Source organism: Lactuca serriola, chromosome 1, assembly GCF_051521515.1.
Source record: "Lactuca serriola cultivar US96UC23 chromosome 1, Lser_US96UC23_V15, whole genome shotgun sequence".
In the NCBI taxonomy this organism is placed as follows: Eukaryota; Viridiplantae; Streptophyta; class Magnoliopsida; order Asterales; family Asteraceae; genus Lactuca; species Lactuca serriola.
In genome coordinates this window covers 167364156-167387875 of record NC_136408.1, presented here as the reverse complement: position 1 = coordinate 167387875, position 23720 = coordinate 167364156, and the positions used below count along the sequence as shown (strand labels likewise).

Genomic DNA, 23720 nt, shown 5'->3' with positions numbered 1-23720 from the left:
GTAAGGGGTGCAGTAGCGTTTGTTGTGTCATCAGTAAAGGAGAGAGAGAGAGAGAGAGAGAGAGAGAGAGAGAGAGAGAGAGAGAGAGAGAGAGAGAGAGAGAGAGAGAGAGAGAGAGAGACCTTTCATTTTTTAATTATTAAAATGAATAAATAATTATTAAATTTTAAGAATAATGAAAGAAAAATGAAAAATAAATACCCCAAGGGTATTATTATAGTCATTTCAATTTTCAGAGGGACCATTTTCACATACAAACCATTCCAAAAGGACTACGAAACCAAAAAAGTCACTGTTTGGACTAAAACCCCAAAAATTTGCATACCACAGAGACTATTTTTGCAATTTTGTCTTTAAAATATAAACATTCAAATAATTCAGGAATAAATCAAACACATAAAAAACTTTAATAATAATCAAATGCGAACAAAATTGAAAGTCGGTTACCGAGTAATTATCTGTCGCATAAAAAAGTAAAAAAAAAAAAAAAAAAAAAAAGCATTAAAACTAAACGTGACGCCCTTTAATCCAAACGAATGATAAATCTAGTCAAAATCGCCCCAAACAACAGATACACTTTGTTTTGATATCATACAAATCCTTCAGGAGTCGGGCCACCAACGTGTCCTGCCGGGTATATCCCATCACGCGTGTCCCTCGCTGACCTGGCCAATCATATACGAACACGAAACTTTCATAATCCTCCCACACTCATACACATCTACTGATTTCTTTTTTCAATTGCCTTCTAGGGTTTCAGATCCTGCTTTTTCACTTGTAAGATCGCTCTTCTTCTCGTGTATTTACACATGTAATGGTGTGTGATTTGATACGATAACTGTTTTATGATTTGACTATTCGTACAATCTCTCTTCTTCTCCTGCATTATTAGTTTCTGCATTGGAGATGTCGAAAGCTGGAGCATTGGATCTTGCATCTGGACTTGGTGGCAAAATTGAAAAAGATGATGTCCTTTCAGCTGTAGACAAGTATGTATTATGATTCGATTAAAGCTTTCTCAATGTTTTGGAATTCTCAAGTGTATTATATTACTGAATGCATGTATGCATTTGATTCGCTCTCGAAGTGATTTGTTCTTATTATTGTTTTTTTGCTACAGTCGATCGATTTCTAGTAGCTAATTTTGTAGCTACTGGATGATTTTTTTTCTATTCTTATAATTGATACCCTCGATTTAAGGTGGAAGATGTCACTTTCAACTCTGAAGACATGCATATACAATGAATATCACTACAAACAGAACAAAATTAGTCAAATGCTACAAAATCTATTAAGTCTGAAAAGAACTCTGTTTAAACTTGATTGATATTCTATGAAAGCACCTGAAAAAAGAGCTACAATGCTTATGTCATTGTGATCAAATGTTACTATACAGTCATTTTTTTTTTTTGATTTCCTTTCAGATGTGCTTATTTCTTTTTATTGCACTATGAAAAGAGTGTTGAACTTCTACGATTTAAGACCAAATAATTTAAAAAGACCTGTTAAACGTTCATGTTGCTATCAAATACATATGTGACATAATAATCTATATAGTCTTGTTATTTATTTATTTTTTTTGTCTCTTGTTGCAGGTATGAGAAGTATCATGCCAGTTTTGGAGGCCTTGATGAAGAAAGAAAAGCTAACTACACTGACATGGTAAAAGATAATTGGTGTTTAATCTCTGTATATTTCTCCTTATGTATGTATAATTGTATATCTTTTAGCTCCTAAAGGGAATACAAATTTACAAAAAACACACAAAAAACAAGACTTTTGTTCAAAATTAACTACAATGACTTGCTACTTATTTTAGTGGGATCATGATTCATGCCATTCTTAAAACCTATCATTCTGTTTCAGGTTAACAAATATTACGATCTTGCCACAAGCTTCTATGAGTATGGTTGGGGAGAATCATTCCATTTTGCCCCAAGGTTTGTACTTTGTAATTAATCTGTTACATTATACTATATATATTTTTATTGATCATGAGATATAATAATAATAAATTACATTCATTTTGGTTTGCAGATGGAAAGGGGAATCTCTTCGTGAGAGCATCAAGCGACATGAACACTTTCTTGCTTTACAGCTTGGCTTGAAACCTGGACAAAAGGTGATCTTTCTTCATCCAATCTAAAATTACATGTTTTTTTTATGAAAGAAGCTATCATATATACAGTTTTGGACTATTTTTTATGCTTTCCATCAACTTTCATGTTTATAGTTTTGGCCCAAGGTTTAGACTTTTTCATGAATTTGATCCAAACTTCTTTTCTTTACCTTTTTTTTTTTTTACAAGTTTACTTTTTCTTCAACTTTTTGTACAACTCTTTTCACAACTTTTTGACACTCTTTTTACAACTTGTGGTTTTTAATTTTGAAAAAACATAAGTAGAAATGTTAAAGGAAAATTCTTTTAACAGTACCTAAATAATTAAATAAACGTGAAAAAAAACGTAAAAAGAGTTGGGGAAAAAGGTGTAAAAAGTTGAAAACATAGGTAAATTTATATAAAAAACTACATTTTGGGAAAATTTGTAAAAACAAAAAAGTTTGAATCAAATTAGTAAACTTGGGCCAAAACTGTAAATATTAAAAGTTGACCTGTTGTACCTGATATAGCAGGTGAAAAACATGAAAAAACAGTCAATTACCGAAAAACAGTGTTAATCTTTGGTCAAATACTCTAAAACTTTTGGATTATTTATTTATTTTACATTAAATATTGAGTTTATTCTGTGTGCAAAAGGTTTTGGATGTAGGATGTGGAATTGGTGGACCATTGAGGGAAATTGCTCGATTTAGGTAACCAACTTTTACATTTAACATCAGATGCGTCTTTTTTATTAATATTATTATTTTTTTATTTTTTTTCTCAACATTCATTTTATTTGGATTCAGTATAGATTAAATTTTACTTGTGTTTCTAGTTCAACATCTGTGACAGGTTTAAACAACAATGAATATCAGATAACAAGAGGGAAGGTAGTTTCTATTTTCAAATATATATATTTGCTTAAATTATTGGATTTTTATTATCGACTTATATTTCTACTTTTTTTTGTTCTCCAGACATTGAACCGTGTTGCAGGTGTGGAGCAAACCTGCAGCTTTGAAAAGGTCAGTTTCCGTCAAGTTTTCTTTAATGATGTGGATGGGAGGGCATTTTCGTCTTTTTCCTACCTCGTTCCAACTAACTACCAAATACGAATGCAGGCTGATTTCATGAAGATGCCATTTCCAGAAAACAGTTTTGATGCAGTGTATGCAATTGAAGCTACTTGTCATGCTCCAGATGCGGTATTTATATAATTGCTTTATTTAAAAAAAAATAATTATAAAGTTTTACTCTTTTAAAACCTTTAAATTTATGACCAAAAGGTTGGATGCTATAAAGAGATATACAGAGTCTTGAAGCCTGGTCAATCTTTTGCTGCATATGAGTGGTGCATGACTGATGCTTTTGACCCAAATAACCGGGACCACCTGAAAATTAAGGTATAACTTGATACAAATCTTTTTTTAAAATTTCATGATTATAAATAATTAAATATATTACGATTTTATTTTCCGAAAAAGCTTGGAAGTTTTGTTTTTGTTCAGTTGTAATCTTTTTGGCGTTTCTCATGTTTAACTTGATGTTGTAAACAAAATTTATCAACTATAATTAAATATATTAATAAAAAAAAATCCATTTTATTCCTACAGGCAGAAATTGAGCTTGGTGATGGCCTCCCAGACATTAGATCAACAAGCCAGTGTCTTGCCGCTTTGAAAGAAGCAGGTTTTGAAGTGAGTCACAACTCACAACCAACCAGTTCTACGTCTTATACTGCTTTTGACATGCATTTGACTAAGACTGAGACTGAGACTGAGACTGACTGATGTCAATGATACAATAATTGCAATTTCTTGTCCTCCTCAAAAAGGTGGGACAAGGTCTTGCTCTCGATCTCTTGTCGGTGAAAAAGACGTAAATGCCCTCCTCATCCTCGTCATAAAAAATAGTTCTAGAAAGTTTGTCCAGTCCCCGTCCAGTCTTGTGTAACAAACACAGCCGTAGGCTGTGTTTGGACATGGGACTGGACTGGATGGGTCTAGACAAACTTTTCTAGGGCTATTTTTTATGACGAGGATGAAGAGGGCATTTACGTCTTTTTCACCGACAAGAGATCGAGAGCAAGACCTTGTCCCACCTTTTTGAGGAGGACAAGAAATTGCAATTATTGTATCATTGACATGAGTCTCTAGGGGTGAGCATTTGGACTTGGACCTGGTAAGCCTCAACAAGTCCGGCCCGATCCAAATGTTCACCCCTATCAGTAGAGTCAATATATACCATGCCAAACATAGTACAACATTTTCTGTTTTGTTTTGTGGTGTTTAACAAGTGGGTTGTTACACAACTTTTAATATTTAACTTTTATATTAAAAAAAAAACTAATGTTGTTACACCTCTATAAAGGTTATATGGGAGAAAGATCTAGCTAAAGATTCACCCCTTCCGTGGTACTTGCCTCTCGACACAAGTCATTTCTCTCTTACCAGTTTCCGTCTAACAGCTATTGGACGCTTTTTTACAAAAAACATGGTAAGATCCATTGACATGAATTGTTTGACTTTTTTTTATTATATTCGCACACCAAAATTACTCTTATTAGTGCATTATTTTATTTAATTTTTTAGGTCATAGCCCTTGAATACGTGGGACTCGCCCCAAAGGGGAGTCAAAGGGTTCAATCCTTTTTAGAGAAAGCCGCAGAAGGGCTTGTTGCTGGTGGAAAGTAAGAACTTTTTTCCTATATATTTATATTATATTCCCTCGTTCTCGTAAAAATCAAAAGTTATTATTATTTTTTTTAATCTTATTTCTCTAATATTCTCTGTTAAATCTTTCTTTCTTGTGGCAGGAAGGAGATTTTTACACCAATGTACTTCTTCTTGGCTAGAAAGCCCCAATAGAAAGCTAATTTTATAAATATAAACATATTCACCCCTGTTTATCGTAACTAAATAAATTTGTTAGTAAAAAATTGAAGTTAGTTTTGAAACAAATATTTATTGTCGCTAGTTGTTATTTACTTGTTGTCCTACGCATTGTGAATAGCTTTGTTTTTTCTGATAATTCACAGTTGTAACGTGCACTGGTAGGCATACATTTAATTAGAGGTACACATTAAATCATTTGAAAAATCATGGTAGTGGATGAGTAAATTTATAGCAACCTCATAAATTTAGGTTGTCCTAGCAAGTTGCTATCAAAATAAATTGGATCTATAAATTTATCAGTATTATATAGATATTTTGTTATTTTCATTTGGCACTTATAGATTCTCACAAAAAAGTATTTCTATGGCCTGTTACCTCTAAAATATCACTTCTTTGTAGGACCTTTTTTTTTTGTGAAGACATGACATGCATATCACACAACACATAAGTTAAAGCTTGCTAAGTTTTTAATGCATGTAGATAAATAAATATTAAATATTCAACAGAAATGTGTCTTGATAAGTTAAGAATGGTTATTAAAAACGTGTATCATTTCAATTATCACGAATCCTTTTGTAATAGGCAACCATGTATTGTTAGGATGCTCAAGTGTTTTTACTTTGTCTCGGGACTTGATATTAGCTTGCATAAAAAATTAGATAATGGGAGTTGGGTTTGATTTTAATAAAGTTGAAGAGATCGTCGATCTACTTAATTGGTTGCTCTCATATTCATTTGCCTTTCGTAGAGTTGCCTAGAGTGAGCATTTGGACAAACTGGACCCAACTAGACCGGACCGACTTTTGGATCTGACTGGTTTCGGAAAATATTGTGGACCGTGGATCAGGCAGAGTGGGACTTATCGGTACAATTTTACATACATATGGTACAACTTGTTAAAATGTGTTTTTGGGTGTCATACAACTCGTTAAAACGAATATGTTGTTGGGTTTGATACGTTACAACTCGTTAAAGTGAATATTTTTTTGAGTTTGATACGGTACAACTCGTAAAAATGAATATGTTTCCGTTTTTTGTGCCCTTTAGATTGGTCAACTTTGATTGTTTATACTTTATATCATTCGTTTGAATGATTGTAACTCGTTGAATATAAAACCAAAAACAACAAAATTATAGTATAAACTTATCTACAAACTCTAAATTACACGTTGGAAAAAACAACATGTCAATTCGACTTAAAACAAATAAGATATGTTTGTTTAAAGAATTTCACAGAATACAAAAGTTTAAATTTCTTGCTATGAACAAGATCTTCGTCTAGACAACTTGGAGATATATTATTTCCTCGACCTTACACAATTTTTATAAGATTCAACATAGCAATATAAAGCTCAGAAATCGAATTTTAGATCAGTCAATTTTTATCCAAAAAAAAATCTAAACGAGATTTAAAGATCTTGTTCATAGCGGTCCAACGATATGAAGTCTATTGAAAACGGACACCAGATAAGAGAGTTATGCATTTTATATGGGCTTTAATAGTCTAAACCTGTGTGAAAAATATAAGTTTAAAATTAGCCGACAGAGTCTAAATGAAAGTTGTAGATCCCGTTGAGATCTTTCTAGGGATATGAAGAACGCCAAAAATGAAACTCGTAGGAAGAAGATACGTAATTTTTAAAATCTGAAAAATGGTACGCGCGTGCGTCAGGAGCGCGGTGCGCCCGACAAGACCACGCAACCCCACCCACCTTTCGCCACATGTCAGGCCAACATTTTTACACGTTACTATCTTCCAACCAAGAGTGTGGCGCACCCTATGGCATGCACGTCACACATTTCTTTTCTAGTCTATAAATAGTCGGCTTCATATAACATTTAATCCCCACACCCCTACAACCATTCTCTCTCGAGTTCTACCCTATTTTAGCTTTATTTTTTTTTCTTTCTTATTAGCCTGCGGTGAAGCCATGCGATCCCCCTGAGTACTCATCTGAGTAATATCATTCGAGTAGGAGATCCCGAGTCAATGTTCTGCCCGATTGGAACCCGGTTATCATCAATAATACTCTGTAAGTTAGCTACGCTTACTCAACCTCGGTGAAAATTTTAACTATAATTGTATGTCGTTGCTAGGAACTTATAATTAAGATTTATCAATGATTACAAGTCGGTATACTGATTGATCTACTTACGGGAGAGATGCCTAGAATGATCACGTTGACTTGGTTGTTGGATTTCAGAAAATCTATATGCCGAAATGGTTCTGCTTCCCGAATGTCCTGCCTAGCTGATCTTTACTTGATAGATCTTGAGGTAGACTTTGAGATTATTGAGGAATCTAAACGCGTAGGATAATTGTTCCGTGAAGTATGAAATTAGACTGACACTTAGTGTTATGTACATCTAGGTCTTTTGGAAAAGGTGTAAGGCGAAGCTCTGCCCGATTCACCAATCACCAGACACTTTGTCAGGTGAGTGCGTAGTTATTATCAAGATCATAATCTAAAATAAAAGTATTTTTTATATCAAATATTAAATTTTTACCTGTATTATCTATGCTATGTGCCATTCGTATAAATATGATAATTGGATTAGAAACCATATTGGGAATCGATTGCCTTTAGTTATAATTCTAGCCTTAGTTTTAAGAATAAGACTTGTAAAGGTTGCTTAGTTCAAATTAAGATTGATATCGACTAGGTCTCAAAGTTGGGATAGAATATGAGATCAAAACAAAGTGAAGTCCTCCTCTTTCTTGGATGACCAGAAATAGTGGGTCCGGATCAGACAACTGACAAGTATGTCTGGCTCATCGACTAGAGTAGATGACACCACTTGACCATTCTAAGCAGTCTAGTGAATTACGTTGCTAAGATGGACTTATAACCCATGGACGTAGATAAAATGGGAAACCATATTTATCAAATCTGTGAACATTAGTTGCCTTGTATGACTTACATTGGCCAAGGACACCACTAGCTATGTAGTAAATCAGATACTCAAACAATTCATCAGGTAAGGTGATTCTTCCACATGATTCTGCAATGAGGATTTGTGAGGATCGGTTGGGTTGGGTAGTTGGTATTAGGTAAGAATCTATATATATTATCTGACAATGTTGTTTGTAGGAATGATATTACTTGTTATCATTAAATTATTATGAGCTTGAAAACACTATGCATCTCACTAGGTTTTCCCAAACCTGACCCACTCATTTTTATACATCACATGTAGTGGAACCAAGGTTGTTGTAGTCTTGTTAGAATGCTAAGTGGAATAAAGAGATGTGCATTTTATAAGTTGTTTCAGGAACTTTTATACTTTACACTGTAATGTATATCTGGATATGAACAAATGACATCCTCAAGGTTTTAATAAAATAACTTTTTTTTTATCTCACAAATGTTTTATTTAACTGGGAATTTCCACATCTCAATTTATAAAGCGTGAAGAAAAATGTTTCAATTGGTTCTAAAAAATGGGGGACGTCTCAACTTGACTTGAAATGATGATGGAGGAGAGGAGCAATCTGATGCCGATGACAACGAAACTTTAAATATATTTTCATATTCTGTTCATCATTATGGAGATTTGAAGACTAGAATGTTTTCCAATGATTAATGAAATGATGCCCATTCTTACTTACTCCTTAACAAAGATGAGATCAAACCTTACATAGTGTAATATATACTTTCTTTTTTAAGATGCTATATTCATTTGTTGTTTAATTGCTCCAAATAACATTAACATGCTTTTGTTTATTAGTTACATCATAGTAACTTTGAAAATGTAATTTAAATGGTAATACGGTAAATTTGAAGATCAACTGACAGATTTTTTTTGAGGATATGGATGAACATGAGCTTGCACCTGAAGTGGAGTAGAACTTCTGCAGCATGGTTTCAAAACAATGTGGGTGTTATTATTTTTTTAGTTTTATTATTTGTTAAATATGGTTATAATAATAGGTGCTTCACCATTTTTCATATAGGCACGTAATAACATGATAAAGAACAAGTATACATTTGACCGTTCCAGAATGCCATTAAGGACAATAAAATTATATAATGTATACTTTGTCAATGGTTACAAGTTTCACACAGAAGCTCATGGTCGAAAAAATCAATGATAAATAGTTAATTGTGTATTAGTATCCAAGGATGTGACTATTATGGTCAGGTAGTGGAAATTTTAGAAGTCGAGTACCCTGGTTACTCAAGGAAAAGCACAGTTTAGTTTAAATACCATTGGTGCGATCCAACACCTAAAATAGGAGTTAAGGTTCAAAATTAATATAACTTGGTTGAAATAAACATCAAAAGGAAATACTACAAGTTCGAGTTGTTTGCTTTAGCCACGTAAGCAAGCCACTCAGGTGTCTTACCTTCCTTTCCCTAGTTTGAAAAAAAACAACTCTGATTGGTTCACTGTATTGAAAGTTAAACCTCGTGGTTGGACTAATGTACATTTAAATGATAATCAAAAAGATGTTGCTTTCGAAGAGGATGAAGTTGTATCGAATGAAATCATTACACCAACTACAAATACGGGCGACTAGATGATCAGGACATGTCTAGCAACGATTTAGATGATGAAAATTACATTAACGAAGAAATTGAATTTCATGATGACAACAATGATGGTATTCCTAACATCGAGGGTAGTTATTAGTATAGTACATCGAGAAATGAAGAAGAAGAGGATGATGAAGAAGATATTGAGTAAATCTTATATTGTTTCTTTAAGGATGGTTACAGTGGATAATACTTAGTTTTTGTATGCAAATTGGTAAATGGAATGTTATGTATTAGTGTCGTTGGAGAGAATCAATGTAGTTTTCCCATTCTTTGGTAGATATCAATCATTTACTACGAGGAGACATGTGTTTTGAGATATATGTATGTACAATATTTTCATTAAATGTCCACTGAAATCCACTTTTAAGTTGTAATGCAGATTCTTTAATTTGGAATGATATAAGGTTATTCAAGATAAACTATAGTATGTAATAACAAATGTTTTTTCTTTCATGTAGTAGTAAATACATATATAAATTTCAACCATAAAAGAAACATATTACACTATCACTTCAAATACATATCATTCAAACCATAGTTTACCAATTACATTGATCATAATGACAATTCCTCTATTATCATTCCATCCATTACCATGCCCATTAGTATATTGAATAACAACATGAAGCGGGGCTTCATCGACATGAAAATTGACAAGAGCGTCGAAGGGGCCATCTAAAATGACTTGTTCACCATTGAATTGAGCTCTCAATTCGTGCATATTCTCTCTATACCACTTGTTCGGAGTTGTGAGTCAATCTAACAAATAAACCCATAATTTATGTCTTCATCATTGTAGTTTGTGTAGCCAATAAACCTTCGACCAGGATTCTTTCACGTCCATGTCGTCCACATTCCAACTGGATCTCCACATCTGCATAGTCTAACGTTACTGCTTGAAGATAACGACATCGATTTGCCCTAATTTATTTTCTTCTACTTGTGTGTTTGTGAATACCGGTGTTGGAAGGCCCGCTTTATGCCAGTAAGTTCCAAAATATGACAATATAAGGTAAACTACTTTAATAAAAAATAATTCCTAACAACTTGGCTAGGCCTTTTTTATCCGTAGCAAACAAGCAACATAAATAAAATTATGTAGCCAATTCCGTAGGTAAATAGCTATCAATTCTACCTCCATAGCAAAGCAACTATGGAATTTTATTCCGTTGAGAAATCCCGTTGCTGGTTAACCACGATATTTAATTCTTTAGCAGAATTACAACAGAAAGTATTTTGGTAAAACAAAGTTCTTTGCAAGTTTGCAATGAATGGTTTTCCCATCGATATATGGGTAGGAATATACCAATGGATTTCCATTTGGTAACAGTTTCCGTAGCAATTCCCGTGTTTGCTACCAAAAATTAACTTCGTAGAAAATGTGGTAGCAAATTAGCTATGGAACGCCATTCCATAGCACGATCCATTGCATAATAACAACAGAAATACGTTCCATAGCAACCTTCCCTAGTAATATCATTTTTTTCTTGAAGTGAATATCAACATTCTCAACAAGACCCTCATGGAGAATCTTTGGATGTTGAAAATAGCCAGAGCAAGTGTGGTAAAAACCAAAAGCTCCAACCCTAATGCTCATGTCTTGGCCATTAGGCATGGTGGTGCGAACAAGAAGAAACGTGTTTCTCATGTTAAGGGTAAAGCCAAGGTTGGATCTTCTGATCAGGGTCTTAAGAGAAAAGACGACTATGATATAGGAGTCCATTTTCTTTTACCCACCCAATTGTCACACCCCGAAAAACGAAGGCGGAAACATTTCCGGGGTTGACTCCAAATTGAGTATCAAATCCAATGCACATAGTAAGCAAAGTAGACAACCATTACATTACATATAGAAATGTTTACATTTGTTTCAAAAGTAAAGTTATACATGTGATACATAGTATATATGAACAAAATGAGACGAGTCTTCTACGCACTCCGCCTTCGCCAAAAGAGATCGTCGGGTACCTGTCTAATGCGAACCTGAGAATACAAGCGGTTTGAAAATCAGCATAAAGATGGTGAGTTCATAAGCGGTTTTGTTTTGTGAAAAATGTGCGAGTTCCTTTGGTTTCCTGAAAAAGTGGTTGTCCAAGAAAATCCCATATTTTCTTAAATACAAGACTGATTTAATATCACAGAGTATAGTTTAATACACAAAACTATATATTGAGAATCATGGGATTACTATCCCGAATTAGATATAATATACTTTGATATACGTGAATTGTAGATGGAAAGTAGTTTGAAAACCATGGGACTAACATCCCGTACTAGATACAAGATAGTTTGATATACATGAAAATATAGATTGAATACCATGGGACTACCATCCCGAACTAGATACAAGATAGTTTGATGTACATGAAAATATAGATTGAATACCATGATTGTTCTTGTGAATCGTTAAGTTTAGTTATCTAACTTGTTACACTTTTCTGGTTACGTACTACTGTTACTCAGGAAAATCCTATATTTTCCTACATGTGTGTGTGAACTGTTACCGATTTTGTGTGTGCGAACTGTTACCGGTTCCGATTATGTTCAATGTTATCCCCAGGAAAACCCCATGTTTTCCTGAATGTGTGTGTACGAAATCTCCTGAAAGTCTAACTATCATTAAATGTACATTAGTTTTATTACGTACATAAAACTAATAATTAAGTGTAAAATGTTAATAATCTTGATTGCGAGTCCTTAACCATACTCAGACTAGATATGACTCGGGCCAGGGCCAGTATCCTTTTTATGACTTTCGTCACCCTTGAACCTTTCGGTTCGGCTGTAGCTAGTAGCCAGGTGCGGGATTGTCAGTCCCGTATAGATCTATACACTCAAGTCACGTTCTCCCTCCTGGAGATTCTGGTTATAGGGTTAGTCCTCCACTTTCTCGTGCCAAGGAAGTGTTACAGAGGAAGTGTCTCCAATCTTTAAGATTACTCTTTACTTCTCGTCTAAGGAAGTAGTATCTATGACTAACTAAGTTCTAAGGGTGCCTGTCCTTTACACTCAAGCCTAGGTGTTTTATTAAGGACATCACAAATGTTCTATGCTATCTAATGGTGGCTGTCCTTTACACTCGAGCCTAGGTGTTTTATTAAGGACATTACTGATGTTTTATGTTTTCTAATGATGTCTGTCTTTTACACTCGAGCCTAGGTGTTTTATTACAGATATTACAAATGTTTGATGTTTTATATCAATATAAGTGTGAATAATAAAATGTGAAGTATACAACATAACATTATATAATAAGAATTGAAAATCGATTTGAACGACAACTCAGCAAGTTAAAACAGTTTGTTAAAAGGTTTTCAATTCTTAAAAACGTACAAATTATGAAACCATTTAACTGAAATCATGAGTTTAAGTACAAGATATTCGTGTACTCTTGCTTGTATTCCCCCCTGAAAACATTGAAAAACCTTTGAAAAAGAGTAGGGGTATGAACTCACCAAACGAGAAAATGCGACGTTCCGGATGCTAAGTGTCGAATCGAGGCTTGATAACACGCGAGGTTCCTTGGTGGTTTGGAGCCTAAATTTGATGATTTTGGACCTTGAATTTTGTTTGAGGATAGAGGTTAGAGAGATGATTGTGAGATGAAGCAAAATCTTCAAATGAAGGCTTAGAACACTTTAAATAGTGTTCGGGATTTGGACACGGTGAAATTCTACTCGATACCGGCTTTAAACGGGGCTTTTGGTCGCACCCGGCCAAGTTGTCGTAACCCGATATGGTGGATTCTAGAAATGATCCGATAACTAATATGAGGTGTTAGAATGAGTTCTAAAGGCATTAGGACACCCTTTAAGTCATAATATAAAATACACATTAATGACTTAATTAAATGATGGAAATTGGAAACGAAATTGGAAGCGGCGATTGGATTATCGAAATGAGTTACGAAAAGGGTTACAAGCAATGATACGAATTTTCGGGTTGTTACACCAATACCCACCTAAAGGAGTCCATTTTCTTTTACTGAAAAAAGAAAGGTCACTAGAGACATAGTTGCCCAAAGTACCTTGAAGACATGAAGAAGAACAAAGCCAAAGGAGCTAGCACGTCAATTATTTTTATGAAGGAAATTCATAGAATGTCAACTTCTAATTCTTGGGTTCTTGATACAGGATGTGGTAATCACATTTTATTGGATTTGCAGGGACTAAAGGGAAGTAGAAGACTAAAGCATGGGGAGTTGAACTTGGTCACCGATAACCGAGGTACTGCACATAATTGTGTTAAATAATGAAGTTTCTATTAGTTTAGACTAACGTCCCAAATCTGAAACTAATTTTTTTCGTTTTAAAATCAAAGGTAACCATGCCATTCCTTCGTCAAAGTAAATATTCAATTGTTTTAAAAAAATAAATCATAGTATAAATATTATAGCACAAAAGATCTTGGAAACTTAACAACAAATGTGATGTAATCACGTTATGCTCTTCCCGTACAACCAAAAAGACATGCAATGTTTAAACTTAAAATTGTAAGCACGAAGCTTAGTAGGTTCCTAAATATACCACATACAACATACATGTAATGGGACCCGCCCAACATACATAACGAGTCCCGCCCACCATATGTAACGAGCCCCACCCAACATTCATAATGGGTGCCACCCAAATGTGCATAAGGATCCTGTCTAACACACATAACAGGCCCCACCTAAATCTGTATAACGGCCCCCACCAACATATATAATGGGTTCCACCCAACATACATGCAAGAGTCATAAAGACAATCTAATATCCTACATAGCATAGTGAGAAGACTCATTTACACTACTCAAAATAAGCTCAACAGCAACCTCAAAAACAAAACAACCAACCCACGCGACCTAAACCAAGACCATTCATTAGTGAAATACTCAATTCTACTAAAGTTTAACCAAAAGTTAAACTGCTTAAAAAGTCCACAATAAATGGTCAACCATCATTGACCACCGTACCGTGGCCAAACCCCTTGGCTACGTTTTGCTCACGAAAGGACACAATAGATGCGATAAAGTTCCTGACTTTTCCATTACACCATCATGCCAAGACTAAAACCCAAACCCTAACTCTCAAAATGATTCAAAATGGCCATAAAATCATGCATGGCTTGGAAATGGGACACAAATCCATCTTTCTAACATGAAATGGACCAGAATTTGAAGCTTAGAAAACATAATCCACCGGAGTTCTCCCAACTCCAAATAATCATAATATATGGAACCAAAAGACCAACAATAACCGTCAAATCCTAGATTTATGCTAGGAATTATAGAAAATAATGATATTTGATACTTACAAAGGTCTAAAATTAAAGTAAAGGTTCCACAATTTTGGATTTAGCTTGCTTGCACCGTAACACTTTTATTCTTCTACCAAAACTTCATCAAAAGGCTAAATCTCTCTCAAGAACACACCAAGGGCTAGGATTTCACTTCTAGAAGGAAGGATATTGAAATGATCTGAAACCCTAACCAACTCCTTGCTTAATAAAAGGCTAAAGGCCTGGGATCTCGAGTTTGAGCCCCAGTTGCCACCACACCATTTGAAGGAGTTGACCATGATATGCTAATTAACGATGTGTCCACTGTGGTTGGGTATGACCGTGCCCTAGTGATGCAAAAAATCCCATAATCATAACATTGCAAAGCACAAGACTTATACTTGGAAAACAGGTGTTACAATCCCCCCATCACTTGAATCCGATTGCGTCCTCGATATCCGCCTTGGCTATAATGTAGAAACAGGCCCTAAAAGGAAATGATTTATGCTTTTCTCAAACTATTTACTGTATAGACGAAACATCTAAAAGGTAATATCTTGGGACCACTCGGAACCTAACCAATTCCAACAAATAATCCAATCGTTTGAAGAAACTCAATTGCAGCAACTACCTCTCCTTTCCCATATTTAAGACTAAACTCACAACGAAAACTACTCAAACCAAGAAATTATCAAAAATGACAAGCTCCATCAATATACTTTACAAGAACGGGAACCCATCAGTATAAAATCCAGAAACCATATCTAAATACTGGCAGTCATCAATTCATCATTCATACCCCTAGTCCCTGACTATGGACGCTACCAATCATGTAGAACGAATACTCAAAACATCTTGATTGTAAATTTCAACCAATCCTTAATCTTGAAATTATCCATAAAGACCTCAAGTAAACACTAAATTTCCTAACAATACATTACTAACCAACCGCTCCTACGAGCATAACCATGGTCAATCCAAAAATATCGCATGACATCTAAACTCCCATAACACTTTGGGTGCATATCCATCCGACCAGTAATCTAGGAGACCTACAACAGAACCATAGAGACACACATAATAATCATTCTCACCAAAAAAGCAAGTATCCACTAAAAAGAAACTCAACAAGGAACTGTCGATAAATAAATGTGACTTTTCCAACAAGTCAACATCCTATGAATGCCTGACTTGAATCTGTTGGCCACTGAGCCACCAATAGAAACACCATCATGCTCTAGCTCCTAATTATCTTAAAAGAATAACAAACCAAGACTCAAAGGTCGCCTCTAGTTAGTCTAAATCCATATTGGCTCACGATACATTGTGACAACATTCAATCATTAGAATGAGAAGCTCACGGTTCAACACTGATCTTGCCATCATCTAACCAAGGCAATAAAGAATCACGACCATCATCCCACCAATTTGTAGGAAACCATTCCACATCCCAACAACACCAGCCTAACGCAAGCCTAACGCAACCCAAAACATAGAACTCCACAACACGGAAACCCCACCACAGTTAGACTGCTACCGACGCAACACCAGATGGCACCATGATTACACACGACCAGAAAATAAGATAGGAAGTTGAACACATGTTCCAAGCCGAAAGTAATAAATCAGACGATAACCATGCCAAAAATCTGAACCAAGTGTTCTTAGTGTATCTTAATCAATCCACCTGAAATCCTCATAACAATGTTAGACGAACTACCACATTACACACCCCCAAGGAGAACACACAGCCATCCTTAGATTTACTGCATTCCTTCTTCATTACAACCTTACCCAAAGGGTAAAATACAAGTGGATCCAACTAATTAACGAACCACAACCACTAATAGCAACTCGATTGTTGTAACACCCGATTTTCATAACAGGTGTTATTTTACGAAATATAGATATTATGAGTTGAGTAAATGAGATAAAGCCTTGAGTTGCTTTATTTTTAGAAATAAAATTTATAAAAAGATAATCAAATAATGTTTTAGGTCTTTTTGAGAAGATTTCGTAGATAAAAATATCATCAAAAACGGAGTCTATATGAGGAAGTTATGATCGTTTTAAGATTTGATGAAAGTACGCTGCTATATTGAGAAAGTCAACAAAAATCAATTCAACGGTCAAACCTTTTCTCCTACACCGTGAGGAATGTTGTATCACAACGTGAGCAACATGAATCGACAAAAACACATATCGAAAGAGCAGGACACATGGTAGAAACCGGTCTAAGCACTTCTCACGACGTGAAAGGTATATGTTCACGACGTGAGCATCCCTAAATTATAAATATGAGTGTTTTGAGTCGTTTTAGAGTATTTTGGCATATGTGAGGAGAGATGTAGCTTGGTATCTGTTATCGGGAGTCTATACCAGAGATATTATGCTTGCGTACGGGTGATAGAGAGTTGAGTTGCGGGATACAGTGAGGTATCTTTTACCCGATAAATTATATTTATGATATCTGATTATTATTAGATATATTAAACCCGTGTAAGGGTTACGAGTATTCATTATATGGAGCTATTAAGAGCCTATTGGTGAGATTAGTGAGAAAATCTCATGATTAGATATTGAGTTTGATTGATAAGGGTTATAAACCCTATTACCCGAGAAATACCCGATATGAGAGAGTTAGACATGGGCTTAGCCTATTATGACATTTGCTTATTGTTGTTATAAGAGGTCACATGGTATAATTATTAGTGAGTCTGGACAGGTTCTGAGGAACTTGTTATTTGATAAATAGGTGTTACCATGTGACGAACTGATAGATAATGGAAGAGCAAAGCTGAGACTGGAATAAGTCTATCGACTAACCAGGTGAGTAACACTACTCTAACATCTAGTGTTGTGATAATTGTGATGGTTATTACATGATTGATTATCATTAACAATACTTAATTGTTGATTGAGATATTGAGAAATAGATAATTATTTATAGATTAGATTATGGATATTTGATTGATAAGTATACTCTAATTGAAAGATAGAACTTATTTGATGGATTGGTCATGGATCGAGATATTAAATGTGAGAGAGGTATTGATTATTGATAAGATAAATGTTTGAGAGATAGATCATTACTGAGAGATAGATCCCTTGATGAAATGATTATATTTGATATGTGACAGTTATGTGAAATTCATATATTTGACATGAATTGTATGATTTTATGCTTTATCTAATTTGTATGATTATGGTATAGTAGTTGTTATTCACTAAGTCGCGAGGCTTACATTTTTGTGATAATTTGTTTTGCAGGTAGATTTATTGTGGTGCCCGGCTCGATCCTATGGTTGATGCCAGCATGATCCTTGTGATAACTTCTTGTATACTAGAGTGCCATTGTATTCCAAGATTATTTGAAAAACTTTTACATGATTTGTTTTTGTAAATGTGAGTTTACCTTAGTAGAAAAAAAATAATATGGGCATTACAAGTTAGTATCAGAGCCGAGGTTTAAGTGAATTAGGTTCTTATAGTAGATTCCTAAACTTAAACCTTAAGATTTGAGATGATACTTGATTGATTTGTTAAATGTGTTAGATAAATTGATTTGATTTGATGATTACGAGTTAATTGGCTATTAGATATTAGAGAACCTTGAGGAAAATAATTATATTTCTATGTATTTTATAAAAACAAAATATATGTGGCTGAGCATTGTAGAGAGAGTTACGATAATTATGATAACTGATCCGATTTAATGATGTGATATTTAGATACGATAATTTATTTGATATAGTGTGTTCAGTTAGATAAATAAATTGATACCTAAGGAATTTTGAGATAGCTAAATAGTTACTCTTAAAAAAATAATTTTGTGGAGCACTTTGTAGTGATTTGTGATGTATGACTGTGAAATGCACAATAAAATACAAGGTGCGACAATTCAAGATACACGACGTAGTGATTGGAAATATACGATGCAACTTGATCAAGAAATGGCAATATACTTTGACCCTCACGACGTGAGCATGTGTGATCATGACGTGAACATTAAAGTATGATGCTATAGTTGATTTGTGAAGCTCACGACGTGAGATGTGTAATATCACGATGTGACACGTGTAAAGCTCATGACGTGGCGAGGCGGAGATCACGACGTGGCGAGGTGGAGATCATGACGTGGCTAGGTGGAGATCACAACGTAGTGAGGTAGAGATTACAACACGATGTAGCTATGAAGATTTTGTAGATAATGTACTTTGAGTAGCTACGACGAGGCGAGAGTTTCCCATGACACAAATTTAAAATTTGATTACTATATGATGATTAGTGATGATGAATTGAGAGGCATTGAGGAATTTATCATGACATGATATGTGATGAAGATGAGTTAAAATAGATTTAAATATATTCATAAAGTCAAGAGTGTATATAAAACGAGGGTATAAAAGTAGAGTGATTCTATAGCTTTTAAAGTTGAGATAATATGAGAGTTATAATAAAGAGTTTTGAATCAAAGAGCTCAGATTAAAAGAGATGTTAGAGCATGAGATTAGATAGAGTATGAGAGTGTGAGATGGAGCGTTACTATAACTCTTAAAATGAGATAATATGATCAAGATTTATATTAAATAAGAGACAAAGATGTAGAAAACTTTTGATAGAGATTTTGAAACTCGTGAGAGAGAGGGATGATGAAGGATTTGGGATAGAGATAGAAAGAGACCAAAAGAGAAGGAGAGAGAGATCAAGAGAAAAAGAGACAAAGAGAAAGAATATAGATGAAATAGGATTTGAGAAATGAAGATTTTTACTCAAGATCATATGATTTACATGAAGATCCATGAGAGGTAATCGAATCTTACAAAATGAGAATTTTCATTGAAATCATAAGACTTACATGATTATATCATATAGACGATTTGATATACATGTAGACGATTTGACATACATGTAGACAATATTTTGTGATTGAGTCTCTGAGAGGTGATGATACTTAATCCTCATATGAGATATATCATTATCGACTTGAGTTATTGATTTGAGTAAATGATATTGATCCGATAATTGATATGAGTAGACAATATTAAATTGAGTGACTCAAGAAATTGATTTGAGTGAAAAATATTAATATGAGCGATTGATCTAATTAATTTAAGTGATTGAATTGATTAAACTAGGTAAGCGATCCAAGTGATTAATCAGAGAATTCAATGCTGATTAGAGTAATTGAAAGAAGAAATCGAATGCTACTTGATATGGTTTTATCTATGATGACCCAAGTTATGCTTCCAAATTCCAATAACATTTTGGGGATATGCACTAGAAACAACCGATAATAACTTAAACCACCTACCAACTAAGAAGGCCACTAAGACACCATCTGAAATATGGAATGAGAAACCTCCTAGTCTTGCACATTTGAAAATCCAGGGTTGCGATGTTTTTGTGAGTCGCGAGGCAAGTGAAAAACTAGAACCGAGATCGAAAAATTGTTACTTTATAGGCTATCCTAAAAAGTTATTTGGATATATTTTTTTAATAATGCTTCTGAGAACAAAGTGTTTGTTACATGAAGGTGCTTCTTCCCCAAGAGGGAGGTCATGTCCAAAGAAGCTAATAGGAGCCCAACTCCTCCCCTACACAGATCCAATAAAGTTCGTCCCCTATTGAATTTTATGTTTCCATATAGAAACTGAAGGAGAAGTACTAATCAATAATCATACACTGATTGTAATGGATGAAACATCCAACTATCGAGAAGCGATGGCAAGATCTAAAGATGCTAAACAGAAGGAGAGTATGGAAAGTGACATTCAATTCATGTATGATAACCATGTTTTGAATATGGTTGATCCTACAACTGGCATTAAAACCAGTAGGTGCAAGTAGGTCTTCAAGAAGAAGACTGACTTGGATGGCAATATGCACACATATAAAGCTTGACTAGTTGTGAAGGATTACATTCAGACTCAAGGAATTGATTATGAGGAAACCTTCTCATTGGTAGCTAAGATTATATATATATTAGAATATTACTTTCCATAACAGCCTTTTATGACTATGAAATATGGAAAATGGATGTGAAGACTAGTTTCCTTCTTGGAAAATTGCCAGAGGATGCCTATTTATCCTAATAGAGTGTGCAAGCTTGATAGGTCTATTTATGGACTCAAATAAGTTTCACGTAGTTGGAATCTTTACTCTTATGAGAAGTTCAAAGAGTTTGGATTTTCTAGATGTGAGGATGAGTTTTGTATATATATATATATCAAAGCAAGTGGGAGTAATGTGGTTTTCCTACTATTGTATGTTGATAACATACTCCTTATACGAAATGATATTCCAACCTTACAGAGGGTCAAAATTTGGCATGAGAATTTTTTTCGTTATGAAGGGACTAGGAGAAGCAACTTATATATTAGGGACTAGGATCTATAGAGACAGATCTAAATGTCTAATTGGACTTAGCCAAAGTACATACTTAGATAAGATTTTGAAAAGATTCAAATAGCAAGATTCTAAGAAAGGTTATCTACCCATGAAACATGGCATAAGATTGAGTAAGGATCGGTCTCCTAGAACTGAAAAAGATAGGATTTAATAAGCCGAGTTCCATGTACTTCTGTCATAAGATCAATCATGTATGCCATGACATATACTAGACCTGCTATATCATATGATATGAGCATGGTGAATCGATATCAAGAAAATTTGGGCGATAGTCATTTGATGGCCGTAAAGAATATCCTTGATTACCTGAAGAAGAACTAAGGATATGTTCTTGGTATATGGTGGCAGAGAAGAGTTGCGAGTTACAGGTTACTCAAATGTAAGATTCCAGACTGACAGTGACAACTTGTGTTTGCAGTTAGGTTGGGTGTTTTTGCTAAATGAAGGTGTTGTTATGCGTATAAGTTCCAAAAAAAAAGATGATGGAAGTTTGAACATGTAACATTCCATTTAAAATCAAATGAAATAAGTAAATAAATAATAAACCCTAAACCCCGATATGTAAATCATATTATTTTATTGTAACCCTAAATCCTTAATAATTTAGCACGGCGTTGGTTTCAGGAGTTAAAATGTCATATTTTTTTAATAATTGGTGTTACGTGTAATTTTCAGAGTGGATATGTAAAGATTTCAGAAGGCATGGGGTGTTTGGTAAGTTTGGGAGTAAATCTGAAAAAAGATCTTGTAGAGAGGGACCAAACTTAGAAAAAAAAGATGTAAGCTTGTAAGAAGGCACATGATTAAACTGGCGCTCCTCCCCTCTCGTTTTGATGATACAAACCCTAACCCTATCTCACTCTCCAACCGCCACCATTTTTTGAAGCCTTCTCAGCCGCCACCTACTACCTTGCCGTTGAATGCCACCACCACAACCCCGCTGTCGGTGACGGCGTGAGTAGCCAAGAGAACCGCCAATGACCAAAGAATGAGTTGTGGACGACGATGTGTGGTTTGTGAGAGACCGAAAGCTCTCGGTAAGGATAACCGCAACCTACCTCTCCTCTCCTTCGTTCTTTTCTGTGAGTGTGACGTCGTGTACGTCATGGATGCCGTTGTTGGCCTCGGTCATTGTTTTTCTTAATTCCAGCATTGTTATCCGCCTAGTTGGTGGCTGAGGGTTGTGGTTTCTTGTCGTGTATATGCATGTGTTGCAGCTAGAACCTGTAAAGTGTGGGGAGGGGGTGTTATGTTGGCCGGAGGTGAAGCGAGCCACCATGGAAGCTAACCATGGTGACTGCCGCTAAGCCTCCTTCTTTTGCCGCCACTAGCTACCGTGAGGAAGTGGTTATGTTTGTGTTTTAGTGTGTGTGTGTTATGGATGTACAGCTTGTATGTGTGTTTGGTTATTGGAATTATCCCTCGAGCTGCAATGTACGGGTGGCTGCAGCCATGGACCGCCATTGACCACCACCTCCTGAGGTGGCAGTGGGTGGTGCTCGACCTAGTGCAACCCAAATTAATCTAAAAACTTAACTTGGACCTAATTGGAATGTGTTTTGGTTGGAAACCCTAATTAGGATTTAGGAAACCCTAATCTTGGAGACTTTAGTTTGGACTTATCGGGACCCGCGTTTTGGACCGTTGGATTGGAATTATAAATTACGCTCACCCACATTGTATGGTTGACCTGGTAGAGTGATTGACTTAATGGATTAAGTCCTTAATGGGTAAAGTGTTCTTAATTATCCCTAATCGTCATTTTATGTGAAAACCGTAATTATGTTTGGGCTTCGAGTTGGGATTTTCTTTCGGGCTTAGATGTTTGGAGTCTTGATGGGCCATTTAAGAGCAAGTGTATGGACTAGGAAAATTTGGATGGCCTTTAGGGTAAGGTCCATGTAAGGGGTTTGGGCCCAATCTAGAATATTGGGCCATATATTGGGCCTTGGTTGATTGTTTGGCTTTTGGGCCTTAAGAGTGTGAGTTTGGGCCTTAGGCTTTGATCAAGCTAGGTTGGGGGTAAAATGGTCTATTCACCCCAAGTATGGATTTATGGTTATGCTTTGGAACCCAATTATTAATTGGGTGTTGTTTTGATGATCGACAGTTCGGGGATCTGTCAACCAACAGCTAGAGTTTTATCCATGGGACTTCAGTAGTGCGAGGTGAGTCTCCTCACTGGGTTTAGCGGGTCAAAGGCACCATGTCGGCCCATAATTTATATGTTAGGTTGCTAAAGGTCTGCGTGACTCTTGCATGTTTTGTATGATGACATGTTTATCGGGCGAGGCCCGATACCAGGCGGGGCATGATGAGTAGGTTGTATGTTAGTTATTAGCATCTGATTTTATGCTTACCAGGCGGGGCTTGATGCTGGGCGGGACCCGATGACTGTATGGTGTGCTCTAGTCCTTGTGATTATGGGATGTGTTAGTATGGTTATATGTCTATATGATTATATGGTTAAATGGTAATGTGTGTAACGGGTGAGGCTCGATGATTGGAACA

General features: G+C 35.2%; 1 protein-coding gene across 1 annotated transcript; it reads left to right on the top strand.

The window, feature by feature from the left end:
• The first annotated feature begins 557 nt into the window (after positions 1 to 557).
• LOC145101067 (cycloartenol-C-24-methyltransferase-like) lies at positions 558 to 5134 on the top strand. Its single transcript, XM_079038234.1, has 14 exons — positions 558 to 777; positions 893 to 989; positions 1596 to 1662; positions 1867 to 1940; positions 2038 to 2122; positions 2759 to 2814; positions 2940 to 2994; positions 3082 to 3129; positions 3226 to 3309; positions 3391 to 3507; positions 3718 to 3801; positions 4475 to 4600; positions 4696 to 4793; positions 4920 to 5134. The coding sequence occupies exons 2-14, from the start codon at positions 907 to 909 to the stop codon at positions 4969 to 4971; spliced, it is 1029 nt and encodes a 342-aa protein (XP_078894360.1). The 5' UTR covers positions 558 to 777; positions 893 to 906; the 3' UTR covers positions 4972 to 5134.
• The last annotated feature ends 18586 nt before the right edge of the window (positions 5135 to 23720 follow it).